Source organism: Hippocampus zosterae, chromosome 6 (genome assembly GCF_025434085.1).
Source record: "Hippocampus zosterae strain Florida chromosome 6, ASM2543408v3, whole genome shotgun sequence".
Taxonomy (NCBI): domain Eukaryota; kingdom Metazoa; phylum Chordata; class Actinopteri; order Syngnathiformes; family Syngnathidae; genus Hippocampus; species Hippocampus zosterae.
In genome coordinates, this window is record NC_067456.1 from 14,399,603 (window position 1) to 14,410,998 (window position 11,396).

The 11,396-nt window shown below is 42.3% G+C and overlaps 2 protein-coding genes across 3 annotated transcripts; one reads left to right on the forward strand and one right to left on the reverse strand.

Annotated features, from left to right (window-relative positions):
• The first annotated feature begins 97 nt into the window (after nt 1–97).
• c6h12orf43 (chromosome 6 C12orf43 homolog) lies at nt 98–5,052 on the forward strand. Of its 2 annotated transcripts, none has more exons than XM_052067586.1 (7): nt 98–349; nt 877–1,032; nt 1,288–1,315; nt 3,349–3,447; nt 3,529–3,596; nt 3,683–3,770; nt 4,452–5,052. In XM_052067586.1, the coding sequence occupies exons 1-7, from the start codon at nt 292–294 to the stop codon at nt 4,768–4,770; spliced, it is 816 nt and encodes a 271-aa protein (XP_051923546.1). In that variant the 5' UTR covers nt 98–291; the 3' UTR covers nt 4,771–5,052. The 2 variants fall into 2 exon arrangements, with proteins under 2 accessions (XP_051923546.1, XP_051923547.1); XM_052067587.1 differs by having other exon boundaries at nt 99–349; nt 880–1,032.
• Nucleotides 4,885–11,191, reverse strand: hnf1a (HNF1 homeobox a). The gene is made up of 10 exons (XM_052067569.1): nt 10,672–11,191; nt 8,776–8,975; nt 8,496–8,676; nt 6,799–7,001; nt 6,487–6,629; nt 6,265–6,403; nt 6,010–6,192; nt 5,821–5,936; nt 5,653–5,737; nt 4,885–5,348 (listed from the first exon to the last, which is right to left on the reverse strand). The coding sequence occupies exons 1-10, from the start codon at nt 10,965–10,967 to the stop codon at nt 5,218–5,220; spliced, it is 1,677 nt and encodes a 558-aa protein (XP_051923529.1). The 5' UTR covers nt 10,968–11,191; the 3' UTR covers nt 4,885–5,217.
• Between the last annotated feature and the right edge of the window lie 205 nt (nt 11,192–11,396).

Below are 11,396 nucleotides of genomic sequence, written 5' to 3' on the forward strand. Positions count from 1 at the left end.
AATGTGTACGATTCAATCTCTTTAAAGTTACTGATAATTAAATGGTTTTGCAATTAGGATGCACATTCTTTCATATAAATCTCGCGATTTCTCCAGAATGACGTGAGGAGGGCGCCGTTGTGCGTGCCATGTCGTCAAAAACAAAACGATACAAGAAACCTGTTGAATCATTTGAACAAATAGCACCCAATTGATCAAGTGGAAAGCATGAAATACTACGAGCAGAGATTGCAGAGCCTGGACACGCAAACATGAGAATTTTAGTAACTAATTACGAGCAGCAGCCACCGGATGAAAGCAGTAATCAATCGTCTCTCCTTTGCAAGTAGCAATGAGGCTAACGCCCTAGGTAGGATCGTAACTTAACAATTATTACTTTTACATTGTAAGGCGTAATTATTACTCCTGGTTGGTCCATTTCTTAGTTAACTGTGATATTTTACTTTAGTCTACATTGGTGATGCAGTAGAATAACTAACAGAATAACTGTTCGAAATGAATAACATGTTGAATTAAACAATGATTATCGTCGTTGTCAGTACCAGTGCTTTAAAACTGGCAATTTAAAAGCAATGAAAGAAATGGTTGTCGGTCTGCGAACACCATGCACTTGTCTCAACCGGTCCGTGACACAAAAGGTTGGGGACCACAGTACTACATTGTATACTGTATCTAGAGAGCGAAAGAATATTGTCTTCATTTCATTTGCTTTTGTTTTCTAAACTTATTGAACGGTTTAATGATTTCAGTCAAACTGTTTATTGTACACACGTAAGCTTGTGTGAATTATTTGTTGACAGTGATATTTGCAGTTGCAGGAGCAAAAAAAAATCAGTTGTCTTTGTGTTTACGAACTACGTTACCCATAATCCTAAGCAGAAAACAGGAAACAGATCGGCACGTGTGTTGTCATGACGGGCAATGCCGTCAAGATGGTGGGTTCAGCAAAGGACTCCAGCAGCAGCAGCGACGATGAAGCGCTCAAACGATGTCAAGAAGCAGTTTGGGATACACAAAAACGTGAAACTATTGGTAATTTTGTCTTTTTTATATTTCATTCTGATATCAGTACAAAGGTGAAACGGATTCCAATGCGAAAGCAAGAAGACGTGCCTACCCAGTGATACCGCAACTTGCATGAATACTCTCAAATCGAAAAGTGGGCTTGAGCAACGTCGCTTTCCAAATTTTGGTTGCAATTCACAACGAAACTTGTGTCGTTTTTTGTGTCTAATTGAAATGCAAAATTCTGAAATTGTTCATCTGCCCATGCCTCTCAATTTCTAGGAACAGGCCATCCAAAACCGTCAAAACGGTAGGTTCATCATAAATCTGTGCCCTTAATAAAAAAAACTCATTTTAACCTACACGTTTAATGGCTAGCTTTCCTAAATCATAATAGGCTAAGGTACATAGCAAGAGACTATGGAAACTGGCCTAGTCGAGAAACTCAAGATGTTGTGCCCAGTGCTTTAAGTGGGAAAAAATAATTGCCAGTATACCCCTTACTTGCCAGGTAAATTGGGAGGTGAGTAAAAGCAGATCATTAATTAATTAATGGATAAAATGTTTGATATTATACATTTATAATAACTATATCAGTATACAACTTAATACAAACCCAATTCCAGTAAAGTTGGGATGTTTCCCAAACGAGAGGTTGCGGGTTCGATCCCCAGCCATTGTGACTATGTTGAAGTGTCCTTGAGTCAAATACTGAATTCCAGTCTTGATGCTGCATCATCAGTTGGCAAATGAGGAAACGGGGTAAAGAGTACCAACAGTTTGAGTACCAAAGAATAGAAGCCCATTTGGAGTGTGTTATAGCCATAAAACTCTTGGCTATCGGTTATTTGCTGAAAACAAAGTGTGTAAGTTTGAACATGAAATATCTTGTCATTCTAGTATATTCAAGTACGGTAAATGTAGGTTCAACATGATTTGCAAATCATTGTATTCAAAATTTTTTTTATGTTTAACACAACTTCCCGACTTTGGAATTGGATTCACACCTTATTTTGTCGTTTGACCAGCAGTCTGGCCATTCTTGTTCAGTGCAGTTGCTGTTGCCGTCGCTGGCAACAAGTGAATCAGAAGCGCTAACGTGACTGTTAGCTGGCCACCCTACACTTGAAAGATTAACGTGTGGTCCTGTGTTCTCGTCACCCGCTTCATCACCAGTCCGGGTTCACTTGGCCCTTCTGGAGCCTCCCCAACATTTACGAGTTAAACTGTTTTAATCCATTTGACTGTCTAAATCAGGCATCCCCAACCTTTTTCGCCCCACGGACCGGTTTATGTCAGACAATATTTTCAGGGACCGGCATTTAAGGTGTGGCGGAAATAATACAACAAAATAATATGCTATGAGCTGCATGAAAACTGTGGCATTTTCGAAATATAATAACAATAAACACAAGGAGCGTATAATTTGGCCGCAACACTCTGATCGCGATGGTAATGTTTAATGCATTCAAAATACAATACAATGCAAATTCAAAGTGTTCACCACAGCCCCGAGCTTGATTTTCTGCAACCAGACGGTCCCATCTCGTGGTAATAGGAGACAATGACACCTCAAGTGTGTGTTTTATGTCCAGTCTACATCGTAATTTTGTTTTAGTCACTCACACAGGTAGCATGTCGGAAATAGCAACAGTGCTATTGTGGCGATCTCAGAAAATTCAGCCATAACTTTAATCCAGTTGTCTCGAACGTCCCTTTAAGGCCGCCGTCATTTGCGATCTCCAGCATTAAAAAAAAAAAATCATCTTTTTTTTTTCTTTTTGCGTAATCTGTCACGACGCAGAAGTGTGGTTTGATGCGTGTCAAGCGTGACACAGACGGATGTAACGGAGAATCCGGTAATTTTTCGGAATGAAACATCTTTCGTATTCTGAAATAAATAAAACGGAATTAAGGCAAGTTCTTTCTGTGCAGCCCGTTACAAAATGCCCTGCGGACCGGTACTGGTCCGCGGACCAGCGGTTGGGCACCCCTGGTCTAAATAACTTCTTTCAATGTTTCAAGTCACACGAAAATGTTTACATTTTTCACTCTTCATTCTTCTTTTTCACTCAACCTGCGAGGAACAGGCATGTGCCGCATACCAGTACAGAGTGGGTAATTCAGCGTAGCCGTAGAAGTACGAGTACAGGGATCACAAAGCGAAAGTGTGAAATAAAGCAAAAGAGTGTACTATGGGCTCATGTGAAGTCCAGGTACAGTAGAACCTAAAACTGAGAAGTACTGGTACTTCATACCAGCCCACTTAAAGCACTGGTTGTATTTAATGTTGCAGTCTTAGTACCTGTGATGATGACTATTGTAATGTTGTGGGGGTGAAAGTGTTGTAGTTGCTGCCCATGAACATGACGGCAACGAACTCCAGGTCACCCAGGGGTTTCAGAGTCATGTCGCCAAAAAGTTGGGACAATTTCTGGACAGGTAACTAAATGTACCGTTATCCTTTCAACTTTTAATTAATACACTGTATTTACCATTTTAATCCACATGTATTTGACTTAGTCGCTTGACAGATATCCAGACTGATATATCAGTCTGTAAGACACCAGCAGAATGTGAAAACGATGATGGTAAACTTCCTCTTCTTTTATCATTCTTGCATTCTTTCAATTATTTTTGTATCTATTTTTAATGTAATACTGTATTTTTCTGTCAGGGTTTCTTCTGTTCTCTACCTCAGTCCCAGGACAGCCAGCTGATGATCCCCCTTCTGCTGTACGACAAAGGCCTATTCCCAGCTCAAGGTTGGTGTTATGTGTATTTCAATAGTCATACGCATAGAGAGAAAATTATCATTGGTCGGCCACAGTTCATTGAGTAGCGAGACATTTTGCTGCCAATGGATTCAACAAATAAGCAGACTGAATTAAACTTTTGAACTTATCTTTATTTCTATGCTTGCCAGTTTTTGTAAGGGAAATTTGTTTTAATTTTTTTTTTTAATCTGAGGTCAATCAGCATCCTGGAACGAATTTTATGTAACCCAGTGAAGATGGGTTCAAGACCTTTTAGTCTATACTTTGCAACTGCTGTTTTTTTTTTTTTAAACATACGCCGTAGCAATAGGTGTGGCGCTGTATGTTTTTTTTTGGGGGTGGGGGGGTAGTCTGATGCACTACTGTGATCAGATGCAAAGTGAGCCTGTGAAGGAACAGAAAGAGGAGTGATACCAGGGAACAATCAATTGTTGTGAATTCACTGTCCCAATCAAGCTCATTAGTTGTTGAATTTTCCCTCACATTACTCTGTTTAACGTCATGGATGCTATAAAGAGCAGCTGGAGTAAAGAGTCCTTGCTTAATCTGCGGAGGAAGCAAATAATGCTGAGGGAGGTGGTATTGTGGTGCCGTCTTGTGTGATGGAAAAGGGAATCGGCTGAAGACGTCTGCTCCTTAATGTAACAATTTGCACTCATTTTGGTCCAGTGACAGCGACAGTGAAATGGAAACGAGGCTGAAGGAGGCAGCTGTGTCGTTGAAAGATCTCTTACCCTCATCGTCACTCGTTTCCTCCCCAACGGCAACAGCAGCTCCCCACTCGGAGAAGAAAAAGAAGAAATCATCTGAGACAGAAGAGGACAATGTCGCTCAGAAGAAGAAAAAAAAGAAGAGGAGGAAGAAGGCAGAAGATGCAGGAAGCAAGCATGTGGACTGCGGAGGATCTCCTTGTGCTCAAAACAATGGCGAGCAGGGAGGTTCAAAGCAGGGACACCACAAAGTCAAATGGAAAAAGAAAGCGGCATGATGTGTCGAATGGGACTGTAGTGAAAATGCTTCTTTCTACAATGTCAGAATGTAAAAAAGAATGGATGATAACATGTTTAAGAAAATAGTCCCCCATGTTCACAGTCAGTCAACATAATGTAAAATCATGCCGTTTAATACTATTGCTGATAGCTTGTGACAAAAGATGTTCAAAGTGTGTTTATAAAATGCATATAATGTTGAGTTCACATTTTAAGTGAACATACAATTTCCCAGGATTATTACAAAAAAGTATTTCGATAAAATACATTTTCTGGTTAAATTGGATGATTTTTCTTTGTCTGTTTAAAAAGCTCATCTTCTCCGACACTGATCCTTGTTCACGTTACCGCTATGATGTACTGTATCTGAGTTTTTAAAACTTCCAAACTTTCCGAACAGCTCCTTAGTCACGTTGGTGTTGGGGAGGCATTGCTGGAGCACAGCACTACTGTGCTGGAGAGACCATTTGTGCAGGAATGTAAGAGCTAATGTCTGTCTGTGAAGGGGACAGGAGGTGAGACTGGTGGCTGTCTGTTGTCTGGGAAGCAGAATACATCTCTGGGCTCTGGCTTGATGCTGTTGACAAAAAAGACCATTATTTTAAATCTGGCAATTTTATACATGCAAAAGAATCACAATAGTAATAATAAAAAGAAAATACCAGCTTGCCTCACCCGTATTTTTCCTACTGACCAGTAGCAATAGCTTGGTCAGGTGGGTGAAAAACTGATGTAACGCTCTTGCATTTGTCATCAACCTCACAGCTCTCCAGCTTTGTGTAACACTGATGCACTTTTGAGTTGTGTCATAGCCAATCAGCCGTTAACAAGCCAGAGGTTCCGTGTCACGATTCGACCTGCGCTCACTGCTGCGTGCGTACCTGCTCCAGGTGTGTGAGCCTGCAGATGCAGAGAATTTTCCTGTAGTGATGGGTCTGTTTGCTCCTCGGGATCTGCCGTTAAAATCTATCCAAAAAGGAAACTGTGGTATTAGAAATAGTCCAGTACACAGGGATCATGTGCTGATTTGTGTGCTCCATTGAAGTCACCTGTCTGACAGATGTAAGGCTGGTTAGTGTCCCCAGACTGCTGCTGTCTGTGATGACCATGGCCTGAGACAGCAGACCGGACGAAGGGTACTGAGGCGAATCAGTCTTGTTGTACACTACAATTAAGAGAAGATTGAAGTGCCACTTTCCACGAGCTTTTACGACCAGTGCGCAATGCTGCACCCTTACTGTGACTTGGCAGCTGTGCCATGGTAGCCATAAATGGACTGACGCCCATGTGACTCTGGAGCTGCTGTGGCATTGGTTGCTGGGTGTGAAGCTGCTGCTGGAATGAGATTGGCTGCAGAGTGGTGAAACTGCCTCCCATGTTGTTTATGACGGGTACCGTTTGAGGTTGCGTTGATGTTAGACCTAATGATGAACAGATGAGTGTAAAAACACAAAACAAAGAAGTCGTTCAAAACTTCAAATGTTCAAGGTTACCGATGACAAGTGAGGACTCTCCTAGGCTCATGACGCTGGGAAGGGAAGCCATGATGAGGCCTTGTGAGGATGCAGGAGAGGACAAACTGTGCAGTGAGGTCAGAGTGCTTACAGGCGGCAGCGGACCTCCACTGGAAACCTGAAACCAGACGGCAACGTGATCATGATGGCCCCCAATTTGTCAGCAATATCACGGATGGCAGGGAGAGAACACAGCCTCACCAGTTTGGGATGGTGGCTCTCAAGGAGTGTGTGGCTTGGCTCCAGCTGGACAGGACTGGCCACAAGACGCCCCACACTTTCCCCTCCGCTACCTCTGGCTGAGTTCAGGGTGTCGCACTGGATTTGATGGCTGTATTTGGCACCTGGGATGTAACAGAAAATCATCAACACAACCATTTTTGTCAATCTGTTGCATGTGCTTCCGACACAGTATGGCCACTTGAATATATTGCTGTAAAAGACAATGAGACAAATACGAATTCACACTCGAGGTAAAACCATTTTTCAACCATGAACGTTGAAAACTATTACCAAGGTCCGGACTTGAGGAAAGGTTGGGGTTGGAAGAAGAAACCGGGTGGCTGGTGAAAGGCCCATCAAGAGCCAGTTTGTGCCGGAAGGCTTCCTCTTTTCGACGGTTCGCAAACCAGTTGTACACCCTGACCTCAGTGACCAGGTTGGAGCCCAGGCCAGCAAGCTGTGAAGGAGACACCCCCCTTTGCAAACACTCTGCCCTGAGGGGGAAGGGGGAGTCACATAGAGTTAATGGAGAAGTCAGGTCCAAAATTTTCTTACCAATAATATGTTCTGTGCATCCGCACGAGTCTAAATATAGTTTTCTGATTGATATTGCATTTGTGGAATGTCGATTAAGGAGAAAAATGCGCTTGTTTTATCCATCGCGAGGGCCGGCCGTTTTGCCTCGTACTTCCACTTGCTGTCGCCTGAATATGACACCACAGTGCCGAAGGGCTCCAGTAGTGTTGAAGTTCTTGAGACCACTTTTTAAGTACCTCAGCCTACTCTCTGAAAAAACTTTTACTCAGTCGTGCCTTGGTCTTGGACAAGGCGGACTCAGGATTTTTGCTCAAGACCTGTCGAGACCAGGCCAGTAGACTGCTGCTGTGAACACTGAGAAACGCAGAATGCAGGTGCTGCTCTGCTTTTCTGACGTCGCCTGGAGAGCCGCGCTCCTTGCACACAGATTAGATGAAGACAGAAGACAGAAACCGCTGACACGACGTACAACTCTTATCAGCACATTGAAAGGAAGTATAAAGAGAGGTAACGTAATCATTAAATTAACTACATTGAGAAAGTTAAAATCAGAACACTCCATGAAGGTTCTGCGTTGTTCAAGTTCATGGCTGTGTACTGCAGTTGGCTGATGAAACAATATAATGTCAAAGTTAAAGACCTATCTTCAAGAAAGTTATTTTACAAATACTTCACTGAAAAGAAATGTCACTGTTATTTTTCCATTAACTTCATTTAATTGAAACATTATTCCTGACGTTTCGTTTTGCATTTAAAATGACATTTCTATGACTTGTCACAACATTCAGCTTTTCTATTAGATGAAAGATTTATTTCATTGCACTCTTTCAAAGACAATGTGGCTTTTCAAATTGCTGCAAATATAATGGGAAAAAAATACTGGTCATGTGTGTGTGTGTGTGTGTGTGACTTTTCTTTGAATATACAGTCTTGGTCTTGTCTAGGTCTCGACCTCCACAATCTTGGTCTTGTATCGATCCTGATACTCTTTAGTCTCGATTGGTGTGGTCTTGACTGCAATACTAGACTCAGATAATGACTGTCACCTTTCACATGTTTTCTGGGTTTGGGCATTCGCATGATTCGCATGATTAGCCTTTAGGGTACAATGACATATTTTTCATTCGACGACAGAGGGTGTCGTGAAAACCCATACAAACGCCTGTTTTTTATGCATCAAAACTTTTTTCGTCAGGTGGGCAGGGAATACAAAGTGATTCCCCCCACTGTTTCCCCCAAGGACAATGGAGCCCTCCACCCACTGCATCATCTGCGTTATGTGAGCGGCAGTACAGCAACTTGCAGTACAGGGCAAAAGGGCCATTTTTGATGTGACTTCCTCTTTCATGCAACTTTGAATGTGATGAAGATATATCCTTGCACTATCAGAACAGATGAAATCATCGTCAAGTAAATTTAGGATATATGTAAACACCACTTTTGGGTCATACCTGTTACATTCTTCCACTAAGCCTTCTCTCTCCTCCTTGCTGGGGTTTTTTTGTCGCTCGTAGGCATGGAAAAGGATCTGTAGGGAAGCAGGACCCCATTTGAATCTGTTCCTCCGACCCCTCCTGGAGTCCTCACCTGGCTCCTCCATAGATGTGAGGCCATGTTTGGCATTGGTGAATTCTGGAAGGTAATGGTCACACGATTTTATGTTTCCACTCTCAGAGATTTTGAAATTAGATATTCTTAATCAAACAGCTCTCTGGCTGATTGTGTACTCACGCTGGCTGATTTCACACTGCTTCTTGACGTACCAGCTGTACAGTGAAGCCCTTTTCTGGTTCTTCATCGGCGTGCCTTTGTTGAGATGCTGGGAGAGGTGCGATTGATTGAGGCCCGTGGACTCGACCACTTCTCTCTGAGGGAGATTATGTTGCTGCATGTAGCTTTTCACCATTTTTGCAACATGCCATGGGTCCTCCCTGTTGGAACCAGACATATAAAACCCACCCATTTCATCTACTCTAGCTTAGCTTTTTCAGATTCATGGATGAGTTATCTGACTTTGGGGGAGAGTGGACGGGTCGTTGGTCAATTACATGGCACAGGTAGCACTCTTCACACTCACAATCACACCTATGGGCAATTTAGAGTCTTCAATTAGCTAACTTCGCATTTTTTTAACGCAGATACTGTACCAGTGTTCATTAATTTGCATTGTTCCTTTCAAATAAACAAGAAAAATGAAAAAAATAAATATGAATGCTTCTGTAGGAGGAAAGCCATGCAAGAACTCAGAGAACCTGCAAACTGCACACAGGAATGGCTGAGATTCAAGATTCATTCATATTGAAAATTGTACAACGATAACTTTTCCTTTGTTGTTCTTTGAAAGTCACCATTAGATTTGCTGTTGTCACAGTATCATGACTGTCTAAAAGCGCAGTTTCACTCAAAATGTAAGGAGTTTCTTCTTGGCCCATGAGACTGTTATGTAAAAGATCATTAAAATAACAACTGCAGGACCTGAAATTTACAAGATACTCGCATCAGGCTTTTTGCCTCATATAAGACTCCAGTGCAATTTTTCACCAATGTAAACAATATATGATGTAATGTTACTATAATGTACATATTTGTGACAGTCAATGACATTTCATTTTTAAAATCGGCTTTATTGCCTTTGTTAAAACAACATTGCTGATTCAGTTCTTGTTTGTGTCCCTTACACTGTGACTTGGGAGAGCAGCTGAGATTTTACTTTATTTGCCTCATATTTTCAGAAGTTTGGATAAGCGGTTCAGATAATGGATGGTTGTCTTTTACTCCATACCGGAATATTATTGTTGTTGTTTGTCAGCGTACAGAGGAGCTATAGACTCAAAGAAAGAGAGAGAATATAATTCTTGCAACAGCTGTCAGACGTGATCACTTGGAAAGAAGTGTCCAGGAGCAATATTGACAGAGAGAGATAAGAGAAAGCACACAGGAGCAAAGTCCAACTGCTTCAGATCAGTGACGAAAATGCCTAAAACATTCAGAGCATGGAAGGCCTTATTTAAAAGTTGCTAAAAAATAAGTTAGTCATAGATGACAAATGTACAAGTAACACCAACACCGATATCCGTGGTTCCATAAGTTTGCATTCAGTTCATTGTTAAATATTGTCCTTTAAACAGTATTTGATGGGAAAATGTTCTTGTCAACAAGTCACTTTTAAATGATTGTTAAATGCAACATTTCAAGCAGAGGCCAATTAGAAATCAGTGATTCAAATGTGAAGATACCTCACGTGCTGCAATGCAAACATTGACTTAGGACCAGCCCTTCTCCATTAATCTTCACCAACATATGCGTGTAGCTTATTTATTAAGAATTGGCCACAGAATAATGATGGTGGTGGGTAATTAGTAACTAGCAAAGGAGGAACCCTCTTTAAATTGGCTTCAGACGCCAGAGACAGACAGACAGGCAGGAAGAAGGGAGCATTTGGGTCGAGACGGGAACCAAGATTACGAGGTGTCCCACAGTAAACATTTGCAGGTTTTGTTCGCAAGTAAAATGCAAGGGTAGTAAATGCGGCACCAAGTTGGCGATCACCACATTTTCAAGACATTTTCTTGCTCTACTCATTGGGAGGAAACTATTCTGCGGCCTTTATTTCTGGGATCTACTTACTGCAGGAGCCGTTCCACTTCAGCCCTTAGTTTGGCCGCCTCCTCAGGAGGAAGCTTCTCCAAATCTCGGAATATCGGTGGTGGGTAGTCCATTTCCCCCTCCTCGGAGCTTTCCCCGTCCCCCCTCTCTCCCTTGTCTGTTCCGTTCGCCCGGTCTCGCTCCAGTTCCCCCATTGCGTGAATCAAGACATCCCTGGACAGGCCCGATTCCAGCAGGGCCCAGACCAGCTGTTCCTGAAGGGCCGTCAGACGGCCCCACCTCGGCATGGCAGCCCCGGCCCTTTCCTCGCCCTCCATTACTCTGATGCCTTACCTGCTCCCGCTTTTGCAAACAAGCTCCCTGCTCTCATGTGTCGGATACACACTCAGAGCTTGGCCAGATGGACAAAGATAGGTGCCATCATATTTGTAATCCCTCTTCAGTTGAGAAAAAAACAAAACTCTGATACTTTCTTCTTCTTTATGTTTACTTTCCTCTCGATTAATCCTGAGCTGCCTGGTTTTAGCTCTCCACCTGCTGTTTAGCTTTCAAAGGTCAATTTTCTTTTTTTTTTTTTTTAACGTTCTTCCTCTTCACCGCCTCCCCCCGCCTTGAACTTTGTCCCTTCTCCCTCATTCCCCAACGGTGACCAAAGTGCACTTTAACAAACTATTAGTTCAAAGGAAAAGAGCAACAATAATGAAGTTCCGTGTTGCCGTTTAAAAACATTTCAGATAGCATATTTG

What these genes read in the sequence shown, in the direction of transcription:
- c6h12orf43 (XM_052067586.1), top strand. Translation starts at nt 292, where the DNA reads ATGAAAGCAGTAATCAATCGTCTCTCCTTTGCAAGTAGCAATGAGGCT. An exon ending in ACAAAAACGTGAAACTATTG is followed by an intron (nt 1,033 to 1,287) that starts GTAATTTTGTCT and finishes CTCAATTTCTAG; the next exon opens with GAACAGGCCATCCAAAACCG. An exon ending in AGGCCTATTCCCAGCTCAAG is followed by an intron (nt 3,771 to 4,451) that starts GTTGGTGTTATG and finishes ATTTTGGTCCAG; the next exon opens with TGACAGCGACAGTGAAATGG.
- hnf1a (XM_052067569.1), bottom strand. Translation starts at nt 10,967, where the DNA reads ATGGAGGGCGAGGAAAGGGCCGGGGCTGCCATGCCGAGGTGGGGCCGT. An exon ending in GAAGTGGAACGGCTCCTGCA is followed by an intron (nt 8,976 to 10,671) that starts GTAAGTAGATCC and finishes TGGTTCCAACAG; the next exon opens with GGAGGACCCATGGCATGTTG. An exon ending in TTAGTGGAAGAATGTAACAG is followed by an intron (nt 7,002 to 8,495) that starts GTATGACCCAAA and finishes CTTCCCCCTCAG; the next exon opens with GGCAGAGTGTTTGCAAAGGG.